The 27,188-nt window shown below is 41.3% G+C and overlaps 1 protein-coding gene across 1 annotated transcript in view; it reads right to left on the reverse strand.

The window, feature by feature from the left end:
* The window catches only part of CNTNAP2 (contactin associated protein 2), a 1,523,154-nt gene that overhangs the window by 252,408 nt on the left and 1,243,558 nt on the right, over nt 1–27,188 (reverse strand). The window contains exon 16 of the mRNA XM_057550506.1: nt 21,454–21,624. Coding sequence (XP_057406489.1) covers nt 21,454–21,624 — 171 coding nt within the window. The remainder of the gene's footprint in view (nt 1–21,453; nt 21,625–27,188) is intronic.

A 27,188-nucleotide genomic window follows, 5' to 3' on the forward strand; every position in this document is an offset into this window, starting at 1 on the left:
AAGCCTTGGTAAATTTAAGAAAATTGAAATCGTATCAAGTATCTTTTCCGACCACAACGCTATGAGACTAGATATCAATTACAGGAAAAGATCTGTAAAAAATACAAACACATGGAGGCTACACAATACATTACTTAATAACGAAGTGATTACTGAAGAAATCAAAGGGGAAATCAAAAAATACCTAGAAACAAATGACAACGGAGACACGACGACCCAAAACCTATGGGACGCAGCAAAAGCAGTGCTAAGAGGGAAGTTTATAGCAATACAAGCCTACCTCAAGAAACAGGAAACATCTCGAATAAACAACCTAACCTTGCACCTAAAGCAATTAGAGAAAGAAGAACAAAAAAACCCCAAAGCCAGCAGAAGGAAAGAAATTATAAAGATCAGGTCAGAAATAAATGAAAAAGAAATGAAGGAAACAATAGCAAAAATCAATGAAACTAAAAGCTGGTTCTTTGAGAAGATAAACAAAATTGATAAACCATTAGCCAGACTCATCAAGAAAAAAAGGGAGAAGACCCAGATCAATAGAATTAGAAATGAAAAAGGAGAAGTAACCACTGACACTGCAGAAATACAAAAGATCATGAGAGATTACTACAAGCAACTCTATGCCAATAAAATGGACAACCTGGAAGAAACGGACAGATTCTTAGAAATGCACAAACTGCCAAGACTGAACCAGGAAGAAATAGAAAATATGAACAGACCAATCACAAGCACTGAAATTGAAACTGTGATTAAAAACCTTCCAACAAACAAAAGCCCAGGACCAGATGGCTTCACAGGTGAATTCTATCAAACATTTAGAGAAGAGCTAACACCTATCCTTCTCAAACTCTTCCAAAATATTGCAGAGGGAGGAACACTCCCAAACTCATTCTATGAGGCCACCATCACCCTGATACCAAAACCAGACAAAGATGTCACAAAGAAAGAAAACTACAGGCCAATATCACTGATGAACATAGATGCAAAAATCCTCAACAAAATACTAGCAAACAGAATCCAACAGCACATTAAAAGGATCATACACCATGATCAAGTGGGGTTTATCCCAGGAATGCAAGGATTCTTCAATATACGCAAATCAATCAATGTGATACACCATATTAACAAATTGAAGGAGAAAAACCATATGATCATCTCAATAGATGCAGAGAAAGCTTTCGACAAAATTCAACACCCATTTATGATAAAAGCCCTGCAGAAAGTAGGCATAGAGGGAACTTTCCTCAACATAATAAAGGCCATATATGACAAACCCACAGCCAACATTGTCCTCAATGGTGAAAAACTGAAACCATTTCCACTAAGATCAGGAACAAGACAAGGTTGCCCACTCTCACCACTATTATTCAACATAGTTCTGGAAGTCCTAGCCACAGCAATCAGAGGAGACAAAGAAATAAAAGGAATCCAAATCAGAAAAGAAGAAGTAAAGCTGTCACTATTTGCAGATGACATGATACTATACATAGAGAATCCTAAAGATGCTACCAGAAAACTCCTAGAGCTAATCAATGAATTTGGTAAAGTAGCAGGATACAAAATTAATGCACAGAAATCTCTTGCATTTCTATACACTAATGACGAAAAATCTGAAAGTGAAATTAAGAAAACACTCCCATTTACCATTGCAACAAAAAGAATAAAATATCTAGGAATAAACCTACCTAAGGAGACAAAAGACCTGTATGCAGAAAATTATAAGACACTGATGAAAGAAATTAAAGATGATACAAATAGATGGAGAGATATACCATGTTCCTGGATTGGAAGAATCAACATTGTGAAAATGACTCTACTTCCCAAAGCAATCTACAGATTCAATGCAATCCCTATCAAACTACCACTGGCATTTTTCACAGAACTAGAACAAAAAATTTCACAATTTGTATGGAAACACAAAAGACCCCGAATAGCCAAAGCCATCTTGAGAACGAAAAATGGAGCTGGGGGAATCAGGCTCCCTGACTTCAGACTATATTACAAAGCTTCAGTAATCAAGACAGTTTGGTACTGGCACAAAAACAGAAATATAGATCAATGGAACAGGATAGAAAGCCCAGAGATAAACCCACACACATATGGTCAACTTATCTTTGATAAAGGAGGCAAGCATATACAGTGGAGAAAAGACAGCCTCTTCAATAAGTGGTGCTGGGAAAATTGGACAGGAACATGTAAAAGTATGAAATTAGAACACTCCCTGACACCATGCTCAAAAATAAACTCAAAATGGATTAAAGACCTAAGTGTAAGGGCAGACACTATCAAACTCTTAGAGGAAAACATAGGCAGAACACTCTATGACATACATCACAGCAAGATTCTTTTCGACCCAACTCCCAGAGAAATGGAAATAAGAACACAAATAAACAAATGGGACCTAATGAAACTTAAAAGCTTTTGCACAGCAAAGGAAACCATAAACAAGACCAAAAGACAACCCTCAGAATGGGAGAAAATATTTGCAAATGAAGCAACTGACAAAGGATTAATCTCCAAGATTTACAAGCAGGTCATGCAGCTCAATAACAAAAAAACGAACAACCCAATCCAAAAATGGGCAGAAGATCTAAACAGACATTTCTCCAAAGAAGATATACAGATGGCCTACAGACACATGAAAGAATGCTCAACATCATTAATCATTAGAGAAATGCAAATCAAAACTACAATGAGGTATCACCTCACACCAGTCAGAATGGCCATCATCAAAAAATCTACAAACAATTAATGCTGGAGAGGGTGTGGAGGAAAGGGAACACTCTTGCACTGTTGGTGGGAATGTAAATTGATACAGCCACTATGGAGAACAGTATGGAGGTTCCTTAAAAAGCTACAAATAGAACTACCATATGACCCAGCAATCCCACTACTGGGCATATACCCTGAGAAAACCATAGGTCAAAAAGAGTCATGTACCAAAATGTTCATTGCAGCTCTATTTACAATAGCCAGGACATGGAAGCAACCTAAATGTCCATCGACAGATGAATGTATGAAGAAGATGTGGCACATATATACAATGGAATATTACTCAGCCATAAAAAGAAATGAAATGGAGGTATTTGTAATGAGGTGGATGGAGTTAGAGTCTGTCATACAGAGTGAAGTAAGTCAGAAAGAGAAAAACAAATACAGTATGCTAACACATATATACGGAATCTAAGGGAAAAAAAAAAAAAAAAGGCCATGAAGAACCTAGCGGCAAGTCGGGAATAAAGACACAGACCTACTAGAGAATGGACTTGAGGATATGGGGAGGGGGTGGGGTGAGATGTGACAGGGTAAGAGAGTGTCATGGACATATGTACACTACCAAATGTAAAATAGATAACTAGTGGGAAGCAGCCGCACAGCACAGGGAGATCAGCTCGGTGCTTTGTGACCACCTAGAGGGGTGGGATGGGGAGGGTGGGAGGGAGGGAGATGCAAGAGGGGAGAGAAATGGGAACATATTGTATATGTATAACTGATTCACTTTGTTATAAAGCAGAAGCTAACACACTATTGTAAGGCAATTAAACTTCAATAAAGATGTTAAAAAAAAAAAAAAAAAAAAGAAATTCCTTCCCTAAACCTTCTATGTTAAATAGCAACCCCCCACCCCCTTTAGCTGCCTTTTCCCCTTTATCCTAATTTTTTGGATCTACATAGCACGTATCGCCATCTAGCACAATATATATGTGCTCCTGCACTCATTAAAGCAGAGGTATTTTCCATTTTGTTCAGTTTTGTTCGGTGCCTAGAACAATGCTTGACACAGAGTAAGCACTCAACAATTTATGAATGAATGAATGAATGAATGGGAACACTCCTGCCATGGAAGCCAAACAATTATCTAGATACTCTGAAAAAAAGAAATCCATGCATTTTCCTAATGCAAACCATAACTTAACACACAAGCATATATAAGGAATGCCATCTTGTATTCTATAAGCATCTTCCCTGAGGCCATACAGTAACTTAATGTATATTCCTCAGTCTAGGAACTTGATACATGAGTCATGTCTGTTTGAAACGAACTGTGCCAAATGTTGTTCCCAAACCTATAACATTTGAGGAACAAAGACTTGTCCAAGATAAATCCAGTAGTGGAGCCAGAAGCAGAATTTTCTCCCATTTCTACATCTCATGCTATTTTCACTCTACTCTTGGGAACAAAGACCTTGAATCAAAATTACATTTCTCAAATTTTGGCCTACATAAGAAACTGCTAAAGAAACATGCTTAAAATGCACATTTCAAGGCTGCTCTCACTCAGTAAGTTGGGGTAGGACTGTGGAGTTTGTATTTTGCTAATGCCAGGTGACTCTGATACAAGCGGTCCTGGAATACTACTTTATTTATTTTATTTTTAACATCTTTATTGGAGTGTAATTGCTTTACAATGGTGTGTTAGTTTCTGCTTTATAACAAGGTGAATCAGTTATACATATACATATACCCCCATATCTCTTCCCTCTTGTGTCTCCCTCCCTCCCACCCTCCCTATCCCACCCCTCCAGGTGGTCACAAAGCACCGAGCTGATCTCCCTGTGCTATGCGGCTGCTTCCCATTAGCTATCTATTTTACATTTGGTAGTGTACATATGTCCATGCCACTCTCTCACTTTCTCCCAGCTTACCCTTCCCCCTCCCCATATCCTCAAGTCCATTCTCTAGTAGGTCTGCGTCTTTATTCCCGTCTTGCCCCTAGGTTCTTCATGACTATTTTTTTTTCATAGATTCCAAATATATGTGTTAGCATACGGTATTTGTTTTTCTCTTTCTGACTTACTTCACTCTGTATGACAGACTCTAACTCCATCCACCTCATTACAAATACCTCCATTTCGTTTCTTTTTATGGCTGAGTAATATTCCATTGTATATATGTGCCACATCTTCTTTATCCATTCATCTGTCGATGGACACTTAGGTTGCGTCCATGTCCTGGCTATTGTAAATAGAGCTGCAATGAACATTGTGGTACATGACTCTTTTTGAATTATGGTTTTCTCAGGGTATATGCCCAGTAGTGGGATTGCTGGGTGGTATGGTAGTTCTATTTTTAGTTTTTTAATGAACCTCCATACTGTTCTCCATAGTGGTTGTATCAATTTTCATGGAATACTACTTTAAACACTAGGGTTGCCAAGTTTCATTCTAGTAGGAAGGCCCTAGGAATCTTCTGCTTCCTTGTCGTCAAGAGATTTTCAAACTGTGTAGTGAAGAGTTTAACCTTGTCCGAGGAGGGGTCTGGACTTTGCCCTTGGCTTTGGGTGATAATATCTAAAGCCTTGGAGTGTTATGCTTGGTAGGGGTGTCTCTGTCTGCCTGGGGGCCTTGGGTCACGCCAGGTAGTCTAACAATGTGATTTAGGGTGGAGGCTGGCCTTACCAGATAGTATTTGGGGTAGGAACCTCATCAAATAGTATTTGGGTAGGGGCTGACCACCCCAGATAGACCAATGATGTGATGTAGGGTAGGGGTTTGGATCACACAGTTCAGTCCCTGGAGGGGCTGGAAACCAAGGTTGGCCACATGAGCAGTGGACCATTCCTAAATAAAGGAGCCTGAATAAAGACTCTGAACACTGAGGCTCAGGGGAGCTGCCCTGGTTGGCAGTACCCCATGCATACTGGCACAGTCAATTCTGGGAAAGTAAGGTGTCCATGACTCTATAGGAAGAGCACACCTGGGGGCTTGGTACCTGGGGCTTCTCCTGGTCTCTGCCCTCTGTGCTCTTTCTCTTGTCTGATTCTAATCTGCATTCTTTCCGTGTCATAACCATAACCACGAGTAGAGCAGCCTTTGATGAGCTCTGTGAGTCCTTTTAGAGAATCGTTGAAAATGAGGGTTGTTTTGGGGGACCCTCAAAACAATTGTGTGAAGTTTTGTGTGAGTTGTGGTCCTTCCAAGTTTGCAGTTGGTCTAATTCTCTGCAAAAATAATCACTTTGCTTTTGAGGCATGTAATCAAGCCCAACAGTGTTCAGACTGAAAGATGTACAAAAATGAAGTCCAACTTCCAAGCTCCCCTTCACTGCCTAGATAAGGAAATTGAGTCTGTAAGATGCTAACATCCAGTTATAACTAAGCATTGAGCTTCTGTTCTTCTAACTGTGCTGTACTGCTTTTCATATTATGCAGGAAATTTTAAAAAACCCTACTTTTCTTTACTATAGTCTTAGTTTGTGAGTATGGAAATTTTTAGAGCCAATATGCATATTCACACCCAAAATCTCAGTGTTAAACACATCTGAAAGTGAACACTGGCAAGGAGAAAATTTATTTGAAGTCTTTTGGAAGTTCTTCAAGGAAATGCCTGGAGCTTAACAATCAATGCTATGAACTCATTTTTAAATCTCTGGTATGTTGATAACCTCCTGAGTATGAGAAGTATTTCTCTTTATGTATTTTTGCCTTTAAGCTTTTTATTATGGTTAAAAAATAACTTCACACACAAAGGCATCCACAGAGAAAAGGAAGCAAAAGAGAGTTACCATTGGCCACGAAAAAACAGAGAGCTGTCTTTAAAATGCAAAGCCTTTCTAATTTTAGTCTTCTCCATGCATTTAACTACCTTCTGAGAATAACTTCTTGAATATCAATGGACCTATATGATTCAAAAAGGAAAAAGACAAAAAGCTTTCCAAAAGGACATGTGGCTTGAAACAGCACCTGTCCTCAGTAAGGGACATGTAGTCAGGGTTTAAATACCTCCATGTTTGGAATCAGTGGGGACTTGTGTGCTGGGCAGAGAGTGCCAGTTTGGAAGAATAAATGAAAGTCCCAGATGGTGACTGTGAGGACAGAATATTTGTGATAAAAGGAAATGCTGAAGCTGCAGGAGAGAAACCTCAAAACTGGATGCCTAAGGATTCTCCTGAGATGGAGAGGAGAATGGATCGAGGAGGCAAATGGATGTCGAGGAAGCTTTTCTCTTGACTAAGGTCAGGTTGTGCAGCAAAATGAAAAACATTCATTGGAGGAAATGTGCTTGGAGGAGGACCAGGGGTGATTTATGGGGCTGGTTTCAGGTGATGTTCGTTGAGATACCTGGCTATGGAGAGTTCAAGGAGAATGGAGTGTCAGATTTGAGGGCCAAAGGAGGTAATACAACTGGATGCTAAAACAGCTTGAATTGGAAAAAAGCTCATAGGTGTTAACATGGACCACGCTGAAGCTTATAAGGAGACAACATACCTGTCAATTAATTAACTGTAGTTTATAAATGACTGAGCTATGGATGGCTATGCTTATGGGGACACATCATGAGTAAAAGCCAAAGATCCAAGGAGAAAAGGATAAGGCTTTGGAAGGTGCACGCCTGCTGGTGAGAGCTGTGAAAAAGCCTGTCAGAAGGAAAACAGACTATTTCCTGGTTGCCATAGACTGTTTCAGCCCAGACTATAGGTCATACCACAGACACCGTTTCTTTCTCTCTGTTCTACAGCAAACTGTTTCCTTTCTAGCAGATTCTTTCAATGCCAGCTTGGTATGACTTCAGACAAGACCTCTCTAATGAGGAAAAAAGTGCCAAATGACAATTCTATTTTCTACATGCTATGAACTCAGAATATAAAAATAGATTTATTCTGTTTTCCATTACACCACCAGATGCACTTCAACTACAGTATTTGCAGTATCAGGCAAGTAGTGGAGAAAAAGTGAAACCATGCCACGGGGTCAGCAGAGATTTTATCTAAACGGGAACGCAGAGAGAAATGAGAGGAGAGGAGAGTCACTCTCTTTCTACATAACAACTTTCTTAAAGTGTGAAAGACCTGCAGAAGTTCCCTGGAATCTTTGCAAAAGATCTAAATTATCTTAATAGTTTTTCTCTAGCTACAATTACTTCAGTTTGTTCTTCTATTTAGTAATGAATATTAGAAATGAGGAATCTTAGGGTTGAATATGAAAAATACAGGATCTTAGAATCTCAAGGTTGAAATTATCGTTGGAGAAATGCCCAATTAACATTGTAGAAGAGTAATAGACCCTTCAGGTCATGTATTTCCACCTCTGGAAAATGACAGGACATAACTTCACAGCGTCCCTTGGGGTTGGGCCAACCAGCTTCTACTTGAACAAAGCACCCCATGGGAATGGATAATGTTAAATAACAAAAATGAATCACATCAAGAACTCTTCCTTTTCTCTAATTTTGGTTATAACAGCTGAAAAGACAACTCCCTTGATTATACTGCATAAACAAATATTTTGCCTCCGTAAAGACTGTATATATAAAACATGTGAGAACCTTTTCAAGGGCCAATTTGTACAAAGTACAGACAAGCATGTTTACTTTTTTCATTATTTGATGAAGGAATGGATCGTGGTTTCTGTCTAAAGAGCTCCTTTGAGAGAACACTTGTGGGTAGGCTTGAGCTACTTGCCAGCCTCTGCCTCGGTTGGTTTGACAACAAGGTGAGTGAACGGAAGAGCTCCGGGAATAGGTCATCCATTAGGAGCGCTGCCCGGCAAGGCACATCCTTGTGTGGCCTTCCCCAACGCGGTCTTCCACTTCCATCATTTTAGCCTGCCCTAGCTGCTCCGTGCTGGCTACGTGAGAAAGTCTCACACAGCACAGCGCGCTCCGTACTTTAGGTCAGTAGTCGTATGAGGGTCTGAGAATTAGTAACAGGAAGCCTGTAGATCAGACCGTGTGAAAATCTGCCTTTTAAAAGTTAAGCCCAACAATACGGGATAATTGGTTAAATGGAGAACTTGGCAATTGAGACACCGTTATTTCCCAATTTTTTTTTAAACCATGCTCCCATTTGTTGGCATAATAATCATAATTATCACCTCCTGATGTTGTTATGCCCAGATGTAGGAGGCTGATGGGCAATAAAACAAAGCCCTGAAGATCTCAGATAAACATCCCACCAGCCAATAAGATTTTTTTTGTGTGTGTGTTATATTCTGTAGGTTGTATAACAAAACAATAGCTTTCTTGTTCTGTTTTGTAAATATAACATTATGATCTTCTAAACCATACATGCTCTCTTGGAGATTCTGATATAGTCTGTGCCCTCAGGTGAAAAAAAATCACTGTTGTGGAGTTTAAAAAAAATTGACCTGGAAATGTGTTTCTAAAATGTTGTTACTTGAAACAAGTAGGTTACAAACAGTATGTACTGTTATGATCTCCTTTTTGTAAAAAATTATATATAAGCACACAGAAAAATGTTTGGAAATGTGCACACCAAAAGAGTGGTATTACATATGTTAGAATTTGAGATTATAGCTGATTTTTGGGGTTTATTCTTTTTGCTTCTCTGGATTTGAAAATCATTCAACAATGAACAAACACTATTTGTATAATATTTAAAAGTTACAATCTGATCATTTTCACTTCTTTTGCAAAGGTTGGTGACATTTTAAGCCACTCTATTCTATAATTTTAACAAGTGTTTAATCAGAGAGATTAGTTAATCAAAATGCAAGGAATGAGATTTCATTTAAATACAGAAAATTAGAGGGAATTTAAAACTAGATTGAAACATTCCTCCTTACTTCTTTCCTGTTCTTAAGATACCTGAGAAGATTTTTTTAAAAAGAGAGTAGTCAAATTTTACCATAAAATAATTTTGAACAAGATGTGAGGTTTTTTTCCGTATTAAAAATGGCCCCAAATAATAAGGTCATGCTATTTCTCAAAGTAAAATCCTCACAGGTCTGAAGTGCCAGCATGTTCAGATGTTTAAATTAATGTCTGCAGGAATCAGAATGCAAGACGGCATATTCAGTGTTATAATTACACTTGACAGATCTACACTGTTTCTATTATTCATTGGCTCTGGTTGCACTTACCCAGGAAGACCCTGTAGAATACTAAATATCAACCCCTCTTCATGAGAAGTCATTTGGCATTCTCAGGAGTTCTCATCAGAGGAATCAAATTCAGAGATGCAGAAAACCAAATTTGATCCTTTTAACACTATCCACAAAGGCAAGTAAAATGAATAATTTCCTAAGAGGCCTTAGGTCCAGCTAGCTTTCTTTTGTCCAACTCTTAACACGGATATGTGGGTGGGTCATTACTTCAATGAGAAATGTCTTTTAACCAGCAGTCCCTGGGCTTTATCTATATTCTTTTCAATGCTTCAAATCCTCCATGATCTTTCTCCTTTACCTGTTGACTCTCTGGAAAAATGTCTTTATCTCATTTATTTGCCTGTCACCCTTCAAAGCAAATCAAATGCTGCATCTTCTGGAAACCTACCTTGATGTCTTTGGACAAGGTGAAAGCTTACTCTTTCTCGGGCCAGAGTACCTGTGACTGCTAACTTCTCATGAAAAGTTTGTCTTCTCCTTCCCACAGCGACCCCTGAAAGGTTGCCAGGCATCCAGGAGCTGCATTTCCTGGTCCCTGGACATCTAGGTGGAGCCGTATGCCCAGTTACCACCAACCGAATGAGAACAAAAGGGGTGTGTGTCTCCTCTGGACCAGTGTGGGTGAGAAGAGAGGATGCTTCTCCACCCCCTCCTCCTCTCTGCCAGCTGGTTAGAAGCTCCCAGGCTCTAGGAGACGGTGGGACCACAACACAAGAGAAGCCTTGGTCTCAGATCACTGTATGGAAGGACTTCATGGAACAGAGCCTGCAGATGACGCTGCCATACAGTCACGGAAACCTGGGGTCTTATTTGTTAGAGCAGCTTAACTTAGTCCTGAACAAGAAAATTTCTTATTCCTAAATCTCTTATGACCTTATCATATTTAAAATATTTATTCATAAGATTAAAAAGTATCACCAAAGGATCTTCTCCCTCAGACCACTGGAATTTTGAAGGGATAAATTACGTCATAATGGTCTTATTCTAGTTTCAATACCCAGCTCTGTATCACAACATTGCCATAGTTAAAAAATACGTAGGTTATAATGTGATATTTGAATGAATGAATGGAATTTTATAATTCATAAAACTATGAAGTTTTAGAGCAAAGGGAAGTGTCTGGGAGCCACACGGGAGGCTTTAGACTGTGCATGCTCTGGACGTCTGAGCCATCTCCTTTACTAACCCCACCAGGCCAAGCTCCCAAAGAAAGGAGACGCAGGGTTGTGCCTTGACTATCATAAAGGTGAACAAAACCTTTTCCTATTGAGAAGTCTGTCTAGGACAAGCTCGACATTCAGAGATATGGGAAGAAATTCCCCTTGTTCTTCAACATTTCTGTTCTACACTGAATGGACTTCAGATCCCAGAACCCTCAGGTTGGCACATGCAGCTCTATTTTCAGCCACCCTTAAAACACAGACAAACAACAAAGCTTCTTATGGTTAGCTGTGGAATACGAGTGCCATTTACAATGTTATGTATATAGGAAGATACATTCCAGGATCTGAATGACAGGCTCAGAAACTCCTATAACACAGTCCCTTTGTAAGTCGGGAAATAGCTAAACTAGAAAATTTTTTTAAAAACCATGAATATCATAGAGATGAAAACAAGTCTTCTTTTCTTAAAGTATCTAATAAAAATATATTCTAGCTATGACCCTCGTCTTCTGTTAGATTTCATGTAAGCGTTTATGTTTCTCCCTGTCTCCTCAAATTTCCTATCTTGATTGCTATTAAAAATTATCTTGTAATTTGAGCAAAATGTGTCTTGAAGAAGATAACTCCCAGAACTCTTCATTTGTAAAAAACTGCTTTTGTACGGTTTCCAGTTGACATCTAGTTGGCCAATGTTTTGTCACATGGCTTTAATTTAGGTGTTTGATGACTTGTAAGAGCCTAGCATTCTTGTATTTACGGTTACCTTCAGCCCTTTGAGATATTTCTGGTTTTGAGCTATTTCAACTAATCGTCCCCAGTCACTCACTATATTTAAATGAAGCTCTGCTCCCCGATTTATTGTATCTTCTTCTTCTTCTTTTTTTTTTTTTAGCCAGCTTTGAATTAATTGGTCCCAAGTGTCATCCTTAGTTGGATCAATTCTCCAGCATTGGTAACAGGCACTAACCAGTGATAGCACCAACTCTTCCCTCTTGAAGCATTTGTTTTTATAAAATATCAAGCCTGCAGAGATGCTGGTAGCATCTAGAATGGCAGATGTAAGGTCTCTAACCTTCTTATAACTCCACACATATATTTCCAGTTTTTCTCACTAATCCATGTGTTTATTATTGTCACGATAGCACACTCTTTCTCCCAGCTCTGTCTCAGATCAGGATGCATGAATCCAAGCTTCTTTAATCTCTTCTCCTCTTAGGATGCCCATCCTCTTCCAGCTGGCCACAGGCAGGCTGATTCTAGTAGCTGGTCTTTTTGACACTTTAACAGGCCATCTCTTTGAAGGGAAAGATTCTGTGGACTATCACACACAATAAATAATGCAGAAAATGTGAGAATCAAAGGGAATGAGATAGAAGAGAAATTCCACCAGAAGAAAATCTCTAAGAAACTTCAGCATTTCTCTACAGAAATGACACACAACGCATACTCTTCAGACAAACACTATGTGAAGATGCTCTTTAATGAGGAGGCCTATTATTTTCCAGGCAATGCACCGAATTAATTGTCTTGTAGGAATGTGGTTTTTTTAGGAAAATGAAAGGCTTCTCTTTTATTTATGTTTTATATTTTAAATCCAGATGCAGTAAAAAAGTCTTTTGTGTGGGCAGGATTTCAATAGGGAGATGGTCTTCTAGATGTCTCTGGAGTGTAGAGAAGGAAAGGCAGGAACACAAACTCTGCAGAGAGAAGTGACTCCATCTGGCCAGCTTAAGAGGCATTCCCACTCCTTCTAGAAATTTCCAAATCAGCTGATACGGGTGGATCAGTAATATCTAAGGTAACTTGGGCAATTTTTCATATCAGGAGGACATCGTACTCTTAAGACTATTCTTTTAACTCTAGGGCACCTATGCCATATACTCAAATAACTGCCCCTTCAGTAAGACTGGCAAAAATATCTGGGTCATTCAATTTGACTTTACCAATTGTTTGTATATCTCTTAATACTTAAAATGCACACAGCTAATATATTAAATAGCTTTAATACAGCACAACTTTCACCTTTACTTACATCTCTGAAATTTTTTGGTCCACAATTGAAATTGAAAAGTTTAAATCAGACACTAGAAAAAAAATTTTAAGAATCACAATAGTGTTGCTATGCAGGTTTAAAATTTTTTAAGGCAGTAATTTTTTCTTATGTATTATAATGACTAAGCCAGAATCATTCTTTAGACTCCGAAATCTTTAATACAAATTGAACTCATAGACTTGCAAAGTAGTAGAAACACTAAAATTCTTCCTAAATCTATGTGGATAACTTAAGATGGCTTGGATAGTTAAAAGGAAAAATCCAGGTGCTACCACCTGATCTGTATTAGTAAGCACTCACAATATTTATGAAAGAAAAAACACCCTAAATAACATCCCTATGGCACAAGAGGCCGGTTAAGCGGAATTAGACATTCCTCATGTCTGTACAAGTGAAGCTCTTTTAATATAAAAGTTGTTCCAATTCTGAAATAGTGGAAGATAAACTGCCATTAGTTTATTTCTTCTGATTCATCAGTTTCTATATATTGCTGAATATTTTCTTCTGTGACGTTCTTGAGCATGTGTATTGCAGAAGGTGGCATCTCAGAAAAAGAAAGTTTTCCCTTAATACCCTTCTCCAAGATTAGCAGGACATTGGACTGCTACCGCCACATTTTTGTGGAGATATGTGCGTTAAATGCAGATATGTTCTCCATGTCATCTGGATATCTGAAAAAGCTCAAGCTCTGTCAACACGGAAGCTTATGCTAAGGTACTGCAACAGTTTCTGGTTGCTTCTCCTGCATGTTTCCTAGGCAGTGAACATCCCCTTCAAAAACTTCCCACTGTGTAAGCTCTTTTAAATTGTTAAACAAAAATGACAATGCTACGGTCACTATTTATCATCAAACACTTCCAAATACCTCCTCCGATTACACTTCACCTTGAGGAAGACCTACCCATCAGCCATGCAACACGCCTCCCCAGGGGCCCGTGTCTTGGGGCCGGGAGGGCAGCTGGGAGTGCCCTTGACCTCAGCGCTTCTTCTGTCCTATGGCACCAGAGCCTTCACTCAGCAACGCGTCCTCCTGTGACGTTCCCTCTCCCACGCTTATTGCTGCCCTCGCCGAACCCGAGGACTGTAACGCTTGGCTCACAGGCTCCCTGCCCACTGCGCCCCTTGCCATGGCTACTAGGGACCTCAGCAGTGATGGGGATGACAGCCAACACTGGCCTCCAGTCCCTGACTTTCTCCATAGCCTTTTCATACAACCCGGAAGCCCATGTGCATGGCCAGACAATGCATCGTAGACCTTCTTACCACCCAAACTGCTTTTCTGTGAAATCTTGAATTCCAAAATTTCACCAACCATGATCTGTCCTTCCACCTTTCAATGTGTCATCATTTTGATCACCGGCCTCCTGATCATGGTGATCTCCTTTTCCACCTAGATTGTCCATAGTTCTCCATTAGACCAGCACCTCATTCATTCATTTCATTCTCTCAACAAATGCTTACTCGGCACCTCCATGTGCCAGGCAGTGCTGTGGCCCTGGAGATACCACGGTGCACAGCGTTCCACAGCCCTTGCCACGCCAATGGACCACGCACCTCACACACCTGCGATATAGCCATGCATCTACACTGTAGTTTCTTCCTTTGGCATCCAGAGCCTAAAATGTTCTTTCCCATTTATTTTGAGGCTCAGTTAAAATGATATAATCTCCAAAGAACCTTTTCTTATTCTCCAGTCAGAAGTAATTATTGCCTCATCTGGGTCACCACAGTGTATTGCTCTAATATTTATTTCATCTTATCCAAAATATGGTTTCATACGCTAGTCTCTCCCACTAGATGGTGTGGGACTCTGGGATGGGAACATGTCTTATTCTTCTTGAGTTCCTCTTTGGCACATACGTAGCAGGTACTCAGTAACTATTGGTTGAAATATTTAGATCGCTGTATATTTAGAATCATATCTGAGACTTGCCTAAAAAAACCTCCACTACCCGTGTCGTACTTCCTACTCTAACAATACCAAATGTTTGTAGCTCCTGAGCACCCATCAGGTTCCCCATCCTTATGCTTTTTTTTTAAAATTTTATTTATTTTTGGCTGCATTGGGTTTTCGTTGCTGCACGCGGGCTTTCTCTAGTTGCAGCGAGCGGGGGCTACTCTTCATTGCAGTGCACGGGCTTCTCACTGTGGTGGCTTCTCTTGCTGTGGAGCACGGGCTCTAGGCATGCGGGCTTTAGTAGTTGCAGCATGCAGGCTCAGTAGTTGTGGCACGCGGGACCTAGAGCATGCAGGTTTCAGTAGTTGTGGTGAGCGGGCTCAGTAGTTGTGGCTTGTGGGCTCAGTAGTTGTGGCTTACGGGCTCTAGAGCGCAGGCTCAGTAGTTGTGGCGCATGGGCTTAGTTGCTCGGTGGCATGTGGGATCTTCCCGGACCAGGGATCGAACCCGTGTCCCCTGCATTGGCAGGCGGATTCTTAACCACTGCGCCACCAGGGGAAGTCCCCCCACCATCCTTATGCTTTCGTTTGCATTGCCCCCTCCTGCTAGAATTCTTTCCCCTACTTCTTCATCTAGCTAACTTCTTTGCCTGTTCTCAATGACCCAACTCAGGTATCACCTCATCTTCCTCTTCATTCCCAGGTTGGGTTATGTATCTCTCCTCTGGACATTTACAATATCTTATGCCTACCCTTGTAATTTATTTATTGTATTTTAATGATCATAAGCACAATATCTGAAATCAGCTCTATAACCTGTGTGTCCCAGTTTCCTTATCTGTCAAATGTGGATAAAACTTGTCATGAAACCTAAAAATGTTGGTACCTGTAAAAGCTTTAGAACAGTACCTGGCCCTTAGGAAATTCTCAATTAAAGTTATGCATCCATACTGCTATTAATGTGTTTGTCTCCTTCCGTAGGTGAGGGTGTTGGGTTCTCTTGTCTTCACCTCGGAATCTCCAGGATCCACCCTAGTGCCTCTGACACAGCAGGTGCTCAGTGAGAGGTGGCCTGATGATGGGACCATGGTCATGGTCAAGATGGGACTATCTTGGCCAGAAAAGGGATGCAGAGAAGTCAAGCTGTTCCCTACGGGGAACTCTGAAAAAATAAATGGGTAAACCCATGGTTGTTAGGGAATATTTTTTAAAGAACGATTCCTCTGCCATCTCAGAAATAACTAACAAAAAATAAGCAAACAAAACAACAGAATCAAAAGTAATTTCTGATTTGGAAATGGACCTACTTGCCCATGGTTTATGCTCTCCTCCTTACGTTGATTTGCATCTCTCAGCCCGTTCAGATGTTCTAGTTCTGGGTCTCACTCATTCCCACTTCCTTGGGGACCTCACTTCTTCAGCCAGTCCCTTCTCTCCCGTATCTCCAACGTCTTTTTCTTTACTGGATTTTCCTCTTTAATATACATGGGTGCTCAAGTCCCTACCACTTACAACAACAAGAACAATAAACAAAACCACCATCCCTTTATCTCTGTATCCACCTCCACTCACTGCAGACACTGTCTTACATTTTGACAGTGACCTCTACATGTGAAAGCTGATGAGCCCTTTATGTTCTTATTTTAGTGACCTCTCAGTTCAGCGGTATCAAACACATTTTTTGTTCTTGAAATTCTTTATTTGATCCCTGGGATATCACTGTCTTCCCACTTCTCTGGCAGCCTTCTGCAAGCTACTTTTCTTGTGGTTTTAAGTGTGGTTTTCATTCTTGGACATCTCCTTTCCTCTCTCTGCACATTTGTCCTGGGCAATCTCATCCATGCTGGGGGCACCCAATACTTATTTCCTAATGATTCTCTAGGTGACGATGATGCTCAAATTGTGTGTTTGTAACTCAGAGCGCTCTGCTGGGCTCCAGACTTGTATATACAGCACCCTCTAGATGTGTCCACTTGGATAGACACTCCTATATCCAGCAGACGCTCAAACTCAAAATATCCAAAATGCAGTTTGCATTTTGCCTCCAATGCCACACTCCTTAGTGAAAGTTGTTTTACTCACACAATCATCAAAACCATCACAACCAAATGTTGGCTTCATTCTAGAACCTTCCCTCTCACTTCACCCATACAACCATTTTGTTAGAATCTGTGCAATCTCTCTCCTAAGCATCTCCTGCATCTATAACCCTTCGTTGTCATCTTCCCCAGCTCCCATTCACTCTGCCACCATCTTCACACCAGCCCCTACCGCCTCTTCTCTGGCTTTTCCATCTTTTCTCTGGCGAACGCAAGTCTGAGCATGTTACGTCCCTGCTCACCATAACTTTCAGGGTCGAGACAAGCCAACTCCGCCCCAGCCCGGAGCACATGTTAGTGGTCTGACCACTGCCTGCCCTTCTAGCTGCGGCTCTGGGTGTGCACTGGGTGCCCTGCTGTACTGTCTCCTCTGGAGCCCTTGGGTTCAGTCCCCGTACCTTCACTCACTGATGTTCTCCTCCTATAATGTTTTTCCTTTCCTGATCTCCCTTCTTCCTCCACCTTCTTCACCTTCCTGCCTCCTGCTTGCCCATCAAAATTTAATTAAAGTTACACTCTCTGGGAAGCACCCTTGTCACCCCAGTCGGGTTTAAATCCGCCCCGCCCCCGGTGCGCTCAGCCACCTCTCTCAATGTCTGTTGTGAGAGGCAGTGCAGTTTGCTGTTAACAGCAATGACTCAGGACAGACAAAAAATGTTTGGGGTCAAACACCAGCGCTGCCACTTCCTCGCTGTGTGACCTTGGCCAGGCAACTTACACGCCCTGTGCCTTAGCTTCCCCGTAAAGTACAGATGCTAATGGTACTGCCCAGTCCGAAGGGTGGTTAGGAAATGAAGTGAAATGCTCTATGTAAAATCCCTGGAACAGTGTTGGAGTCTGAACAAAGCTGAGCTATTTTTATTGTTATTATAACTACTGATTTACTTCGTTGCTTTCCAAAACAAACAGAAAGATCTTTGAGGGAAAGAAACCATGCTTGACTTAACTATGTTTGACCTAGCACAGCATCTGGGACATGGTAGGTACTCAGTAAATATTCACTGAATGAATGAAAAAATACAGATAGTAAATAAATGAAATATAGCCTGAAAATTTTACCTTTAGAGTATGTTAGTGAGTAACAGCACTCTCACTTTATCCTATATGCGTTTTTACATGCACGTTAAGATGCTGATGGTATCGCATTAACTTAGTGCAACTGACTCACTGCTCTTAGAGTCAAGAATCTCCCACTTCTGACAGAAGGGCACAATGTTGTTAATTAGCAGAAATGTTGTTCTGGAAACCACTATGTAGGCATGAACTGTGATAAAATTCCTTTGAGACACATGTAGAGAAACAAAATTTTAATTCCTACCAGAAAGAGATCAGAAAGCCTTGCAAGTTAAACGGGAAAAAAGAGTAGAGACACTTTTTAAGAGTTTGACTTCAAGACCCATTAGGTTTGCAGTGACTCATCAGTGGAAGGCAGAGATGGGCCTGCGAGAATTCTCCATCTCTACCCACTGCCCCGTGGATCCTGCAGAGAAGAGTCTGGAGAAATGTGATAAATGGGCAGAAGGAAGCCTCAATCATTTTTTTCTCCATGTTCTTTATGAAAGCATCACTTCTCGTATACTTTGAAGAAGTTTTGCTCAAATAGAGAAACGGGCCTTTTTTCATCCCATAAATTCCTTTGAACCTGAATGGAGATGCTATATAATGATGGACATTTGGTATCTCCGCCGTTTGGGGGATCTTATAAAAGGTATTTCCACCCTTAGTAATTTTAGAAGGTCTAGAGAACTCCGAGGAGAAGCCAGCCTCTAATCCGTGCCTTGAATCTCCCATACTTCTTTACCAAAGGTAAACTACGTGACAGAAAAGAGCTGTATGACAAAACAAGACCATACCTCACCCTCTGTCACAGAGTTTTCGTATCATGGAAAGACTTGGAAAACTTGAAAACATCTATGAAGGTTTTTTGTAATTATAAATAAGTGCAATTCTATTCTGCAGGTGCTAAGTAGAAATGCCTGCTCTTTCCAAGTAGAAATGTCTGCTCTTACTTCGTTTGTGTTCTTACAACCCAGGCCTGCGTTTACAAAACATGGGGATAGAAAACAAGGGCATGGTGAATTTTATAGTAATTTTATAGGAGCTTATAGAATTACTCAGATATGGAATTGTCAATTTTCCTTTTTTGCCATGAGTTATTTCTAAAACACAATCCAACTCTGTGTAAGTCAGAAAACAGTTTGATTCAATTAATTTGCTGTGGAAAGTGAAAATCCCTTATAAATAATTCCAATCCATAATTCATGAAAAGAGTGGATTTCTATTTATTTCTAAGGCTAGAATATTCTCAGTCTTCCTTTCAATCGGATCTCGTTCACATTAGATCTGTAATGAGCTTTCTTGGGAAGAAGATAATAGACAGCAACGACTAGACACTGAAATAAATGCTTCAGGACTGGCTACACCCTAGCGTCCTAACAACCTCCACAACTCACCATCCCCATTTCACAGATTAGGAAATTGAGATTTAAGCAGATTAAGCAATTTACACAAGAACTTGGATTTCAACAGGAGAATGAGAATTCCCAAGTGCACGCACTTCCTGCTGTACCACAGTCCACCATTTAATGACAAGAATCCCATAGGATTTCAGCAGAAAGACAGTGACCTGAGATTCCAGTTTTCAAAGACCATGTTGCATAATTATAACTACAAAAGGAGAAAAATATTCCATCAGATATTTCTGGAAAATAGCTTTCGGATCTTCCTCAGACCAGACCCCGTATCACAGGCACTTGGATAAAGAGCACAGACTAGGAAGAAAGACACTCTGATGTGGGGAGAGGGCACCGAGGAGCTTTCATGGAGCAACAGGTGGGCACAGACTTGCTTCCCCTTCCTGGTCCTGTCTGTTCCTTTGCTGATTCCATCTGGGTCTGAACAGGAGAGCATGGTGTATGCAAATGTTCATCAAACCTGGAAGTTTGTGGACATAAATTCCTGAAGCTGCACCTATGCCCCAAGGATAAAAGGGCCCTGGTACCATGAGAATTGCCCTTCTCAGATCCAGTGACCCCCTGCCTTCCACGGACAGGGCAGCATTGGCTCTTGCTCAGATTCTGTTAGTTTCTGTGCCCTTGGTGAGATCAACCAGAACTCAAACCTTTATAGGGTGGGTGGATGTGTGGCCTCTTCTGCAAACCTGCAGACTCAAAGTTCCATAGCACAACACAAGGCCGCTCCTTGAACTCCCACAGATGTTAATTCTGATTATTCCTATTTCCCTTTGTGTTGTTACCCTCACTCTCTTATTCCTTATTCTTGATATTTACCAATCCTCTGTCTACTCTTAACCCTGTGTCCTTGGAAAATAAACACATTCTTCACACCAGTCAGACTGGCCATCATTAAAAAGTCTACAAATAATAAATGCTGGAGAGGGTGTGGAGAAAAGGGAACCCTCCTACATTACTGGTGGGAATGTAAGTTGGCAGAGCCACCAGGTAGAACAGTACTGAGATTCCCTAAAAAACTAAAAATAGGGTTACTATATGATCCTGCAATCCCATTCCTCGGCACATAACTCTAATTCAAAAAGTTACATGCGTCCCAATGTTCACAGCAGCACTATTTACAATAGGCAAGACATGGAAGCAACCTAAATGTCCATGGGCAGATGAATGGATAAAGAAAATGTGGTATATGTATACAATGGAATACTACTCAGCCATAAAAAGAATGGAATAATGCCATTTGCAGCAACATGGATGGACTTCAAGATTATCATACTAAGTGAAGTAAGTCAGAGAAGGACAAACATCATATGATGTCACTGATATGTGGACTCTAAAAAAATTACACATGTGAACTTATTTACAAAACAGAAATAGACTCACAAACCTAGAAAACAAATTTAGGGTTCCCAAAGGGGAAAGGCGGGGGTAGGGATAAATTAGGAGTTTGGATTAATATATACATACTACCATATATAAAATAGGTAAACAACAAGAACCTACTATATAGCACAGGGAACTATATTGAATATTTTGTAATAACCTATAATGGAAAAGAATCTGAAAAGTTATATATATAAACTGAATCACTTTGCTGTACACTTGAAACTAACACAACATTGTAAATTAGCTATACTTCAATAAGAAAAAAATACACATTCTTCTCCCATGTTAGCAGGGCAATTTATTCTCCCTCATCCTCCCTGAACAGCACTGTGGGAAGCTCTGTCTGTGTCTGCTTCCCGGTGAGCAATCTGAGCACAGGAACCTAGGTCTTTCTCAAGTTGTGCATCTACCATCTAGCGCTGTTTTCGGAACAAAGGAAGCCATTGATATGTGAAGCCAACGAAATTACACCATCAGGGTGAAGATCAGCTCGAAGTGACAAGAGTAGCTATTGAGGAGCTGACAAAGAATTTATACTCACATTTCAGTTCGAGTTTGATAAAATCCGTGTTCCCCAGATTTTCAAGAAACACTCCCCGGGGGATTAATGTTTTGAAGTAGAAAGAGATGTCTGCGCTGGTTTCCCCTTGGAAAGTAGAGAAGTGCAGGTAGGATGATGGGTTTGGGAAAGAGGCAGCATTCCAGTAATTCCCTGTGAAAGGAGCAAAGAAAGAAAACAGGATAATTTACACTTGATCATGGCAGTGATATAAAAGGTATGCATTTTCTGAGTTTTAATACATTTCCACTGACAGTAGCCCTTGTTTCTTCTCTGCCTGCTGAACAACATTGCACAAGATCCCCACAAACATATCTTGACTTTCCAAAAGTTATATGTGGGTATGTATATAAAATATTTGATTAAGGACTGATAAACCCTACTAAGAGCAGTCCTGGAGGGGCTCTCAGGCGTATATGTCAGAAGAGGAGAAAATGGAGAGAGGCCCCTGGTTTCACGCGGTGGGTGGGTGTGGCTGGTTTGAACTCAGGCTTATGTTCGACGCAAGAAGCGCCCAGACTCGACCTAGAGGGACACACCTGCAAGGGGTCTTTGGTATTCTGCCCCTGCTTCTCATCTGCCTTTGTCTGGAGTGACCCGTGCCCGCTTCCGGCCAGCAGCCACTCAGACACCAGGGACAGGCGCAGCAGGAGTACAGCCGTGGCAGGCGCAGAAGTCCTGAGGAGCCAGGAGCTGAGGAAAGAGGCGGGGTGACTGGCCAGTCATCTCCCCACCCCTCCTGCTCCAAACCCCAGAGGCGAGTTGCTGTAAAGGGAGTGTCTCCTCCCCAGCCCCTTCCTCCCTGGGGACTCCAGGGGACACTCTGACCTGTGGGTGTTTTGGGGGGCGGGACTGCTGAGCTGAGCCCACCTGAGCGCTCACCATCAGCCTCTGCCCTGAACTCATGGGGTAGACACAGTTGTACCCGCCCCCCTCCCTACTCATTGCCTGGTAGTAGCCAGTGGCCCCAGGAGAAAGGCAGTTCACAGGACAAAATAAAAGCACCAAACTGGAGGACTCACATTCCATCAGAACAGATGGACCAAGAATTTAACATGATACCAAGAGCTTACTCCAGACTTTATCTCCAGGGGAGAGATTCCTTCAGAATGTGCACATTTCTGAGTACGTTTGCCAGCACAGCTAGGGACCGAAATACATGGATATGCTTTAAAACAGTTACTAAAGCCTTTACCTTTAATACTAAACCCATGTTAAAGTCACCAGGTGAGGTCCAAAATGGAGTCACTCTTGCTAAGCCCCAGGTCAGCAAAGCAAAACTTAACTGAGTTTCTGTGCTCCGCTCACCCAGAGAAGGAAGGCCCAGGCCACCCAGTCAACACTTGCCTGCTCGGCTCAAGGTACCTGACGCTCCAAGCCTTCCCTCTGTTCGTGTAAGCGGAGCAACCCTGCTTCAAGCACCAGCACACGCTCAGCGTAACTTCCTTGTTCCTGCTCCCTTCGGTCTGTAAACATCTCTCCTTGTACAGCTCTTTGGAGCTCCTTTCTCTCTGCTAGACTGGAGGCTGCCTGATTCATGAGTTGCTGAATGAAAGCCTACTAGATCAGTAAACTGCCTGTGGAAAATGTTCTTTTAACATCTAAAATACATGTTTTTTTAAAAGTTGATTTTGCCATAGCTTTCCTTCAAAGAACACAATGAATCAACTACATTTACTCTGTTAGTTTCTATCTACAATATTTTTTCCTTCCTTTTATGCAAATAATGCATACAGGCAATAAGTTCAACTGCTATTCTTAAATAGAGTTAACTTCGTGTTGGTACTGCTATGCTTATGCCATAAGTTCAAATTAAATATATAATGTTGCTATATTATGAGATATTAAAGTATCCTCATTTAATTAATTCCATAACATCTTACGGAAAAACCCAAATGAACTTTTTGGCCAACCCAATATAAGCAGTCAGTCAGTGCAAAGTATGTTTGTAAACGTCTCCATTAAGGTAAAACCAGTGGTGGTGGAGTCCACTGTTGAAGGTGTCCCAAAAGTCTTAGTGCAGTTTCAAGCTCTTTTTTAAAAAACTGCAATATCATAGCTTTCAGTAGGAGAAAAATAGACTGGTTTCCTCTTGGGAAGAAGGATGTGATATGATATTGGTTAGAAAAATACCTGAAAAGAAAGATTCTTAACCATGGTTTAAGTTTCTATCACCTGAGCTCTGAGCACTCTTCCCAGCTCAAGATCTGGCTTCAAGTCTGGTGAGAGGAGTTCAGTCACCTCTCCCAGCTGGCTGAAAATGAAGGTCTCTCAGATAAGAGCTAAAGTTGCTACCCTGTCACCAATCAGAGTTCTAGGAGGGAATGAAGAGTCCCCAGGGCTGGCAGGATTCAGCTCGCCTAATGGGTGAGAGAGCCTTTTAGCAACCTAGGAGCCGGCAAGGATCAGTCCCCAGCCACGTTTCAACCTGAAGGCAAAGCAATTCCGTCTGTTTAGGCTGTATCCCCAGGACATAGATGTAATTAACATTTTAAAGTTTCAATCCAATCAAATGCATTCTTACTTTCTGAGGTGGTGATGTATTAACAGAAGGGCAGTTGTCTAAAATGATTCTAGAAAAAAGGAAAGCTAAAAGTAAATTATGTCAGTATTTATTTGAGGTCCGGCACTGGTTATTCAGACAGAAATATCCCCAGAGAGGAGAAGGACAGTTCAATCCGTTATTCTCATTTGCTGAAATATCCCTGCAGACCACAATTCCATTAGCTCTCATTCTATGCTCACTAAGCAACTCTGAATTAATTTGGTCTCTGGAATGAATATATTCACAGGGAAATTACGCCTTGTACAAATGGTGGTTATCAGTCATCATTCCGGAAATGTCTGGATGACCACATGACATCTTTGGAGTCGTCGCTTGTGGGCTGTCCCCAGTCTCTGGATGAATTGACTAAGTCCAGATTCTTGGCCAGCAACAGTGAGGACTCTACCTGGACCTGACTGATGGTGGCAGCTGAGGTATCCACGCTGGGGAGAGTCACTGGGGCACAAGCAGAGGGGACCAAAAAGTCTATTTAGATTTTTAAAAACCTCACCATTTGAAATATTCACTTTAGTCATACTTGATAATGTACATAGTATATGAGTACAGTGGAGCATGGATAGAATTCATAAGTAAGCTTGTTGGGATGTGAGCTTAAAGGCTTTAGTGAGCGGGGGCAGAATAAGAAAGTTTGGGTGCCGCTGTTCCAGACCCTGATGAACTTCTGTGAGGCCTGTTCTGGTGAGTCTGTGGCCCAGTCTCCAGGATTTCTGGTTATAACAAAATAACATGAGCGCTTTTCCTAGTGCTCATTGCACCGCCTGATGCAAGGAGCTTATAGCATTATTACTGTTTGTTTATATTGCTCCCAGCTGACCGTAAGCTCCTTGAAAGCTGGGAGAAAACCATTTCATCTCTGCAACCTTTAGCTCCAGAACATATTAAGTACTCAATAAATAATTATTAAATCAATGGATAAATGAAACAGTTGGATAAGTTATATCCAATTCCACTCCATATGCAAAGTCCTCATGGGACAAAAATCTACTTTATAGTAACCTGAGTATTAAAGATATTAAATAAATATAAATAAAAGCTAACGTTGCTTTAGCACCTACTATAACTGGACAACAGCCCCTGCTAGCACCCCATAATTTTCTTTATCCATGACTTAATTCCTATTATTCCCTATAGACCTTACTGAACGATGCCACGCATTTGCAAGACTGATGGGCTTATAACCTGAAGGTTGTTGAAATGGCGGCAATTTGTACTTGCTCTCAAGGTCGGCACTGCAAGGGTCGAGGACACTGGACGAGCACACTAGGTTGGGAACGAGAGTCGCTGGATGGCAAGCATGGTGACACAGCAGGTGGCAGGACGGCCGGCGTGTACAGGCAGAGCGGGCAAGGAGGGAAACTGAGAGGGGAAGTGCGAAGCAGAACAGAAGTAAACATCTGAGATGGGAGGGGCCAGTCCACAGTTAACAGAACAACAAGGCAGGTGGAAAAGGGTGAGGGACCCAGCCCAGGGCAGAGGCAATGGTCAGCAAAGGCTGAGCAAAACAGTTGGGGTGAGGTTGATGGTTCTACCAGCTTGAAAACCAGTTGGTCATGTGAGAAGCTTTTAAAGTACCTCTGGGCAAGGCCTGGACTCATCTCCGGTGGGCAGAGGAATCAGGGAGGTACCTTCAGCTGGTGCAGGAGAGTAGGGCTGGGCAGCGAACCCGGCCTTGCTGACACCCACCAGCACTTCAAACCTCAGTCATTCGTAGAAAATGCAGTATCGTGCACTCATCCAAATTCTTTAACAGGCAATTACTTTAATCTCACCAGTGATAATTTAGCATGGGATTCTGACTTCAAAATTTCTAAGGATTTTTTTTTGATGGGCAGCAATTAATTTTAAGCCTAATTTTAATTTCTAACACTGTATTATATGTACATGGTTTTAAAAGTCAAGTGGTGCTAGAAGGGATACAGAAAAATGCTGTTCCCTGCTCCACCCTCCCCCTAGCAAACCCAATTTCTTAGTGACAATTCTTTTTGTATCCTTGTATTTCTAAAATCTACCTGTGTAGATATTTATTAATATATGCATTTTATTTTTAATTAATTTATTTATTTTTGGCTGTGTTGAGTCTTCATTTCTGTGCGAGGGCTTTCTCTAGTTGTGGCAAGCAGGGGCCACTCTTCATCGCGGTTCGCGGGCCTCTCACTATCGCGGCCTCTCTTGTTGTGGAGCACAGGCTCCAGACGCGCAGGCTCAGTAGTTGTGGCTCACGGGCCTAGTTGCTCCGTAGCATATGGGATCTTCCCAGACCAGGGCTTGAACCCATGTCCCCTGCATTGGCAGGCAGATTCTCAACCACTGCGCCACCAGGGAAGCCCAATATATATGCATTTTAAATAGTCTCTACTGACTTTCCTGGATGCCAGATGAGAACCGAGCATTTTTACAAGCCCACCTCCCTATTTCCTTTCTCCATATTCTCCCCAAATAGCAAAATCACAGATTTGGGGGTATGCTGAAATTGAATATTTATATTTTTAGGACTATTTAAGTATTATTCACTAATGAGCCAAGTAGTGAAATCTAATTATGTTTTCTTTTTGTGTATAATGTTTTGTTTCTCTAGAATCGAGTTACCTATTTTTTTTCATTTACCTAGTTTTCCTTCTATCTGTCATGGATTCTTTACAAATTCTCCAACACACCTGAAAAGCTCTTCTCAAAAATTTCTGACATTCGATATATATCAGGCAATCCAGCAGTCACATTTTTGTGACATCCTGTGACAGGATGGGGCATCCTGTGACAGCCCTTCATTCTTCTGCCACTGTCCACGCTGGTTCTTCTCATGGCCTGGGACCGCCTTCTTGCCCTTATTGCAGGGGCTTCCTTTTGTGCCTCTTCAGAATTAAACCTCCCAATTCCTGGGTCTCTCTGACTTTGGGTGACCCTTCTTTCTGGATCTACACCCTCATTTTCATGGAGCACATTCTCGAGTAGCTTCTTGAGAAAAGGGATGTGTGAAGTCAACTTCCTAAATCCCTGCTCTTCTGAAGAGTCATTATTCTGCTTTCACATGTAATTAAGACACTCCAGAAAATTATTTCCCCAGGGAATTTTAAAGGCATTTCTCCACTATCTTCAGGCTCTCAGTGTCGCTGTTGAGAAAGCTAATGCTTTCTGATCACTACATCGTTCACAT

This window comes from Balaenoptera acutorostrata, chromosome 7 (genome assembly GCF_949987535.1).
Source record: "Balaenoptera acutorostrata chromosome 7, mBalAcu1.1, whole genome shotgun sequence".
Lineage (NCBI taxonomy): Eukaryota > Metazoa > Chordata > Mammalia > Artiodactyla > Balaenopteridae > Balaenoptera > Balaenoptera acutorostrata.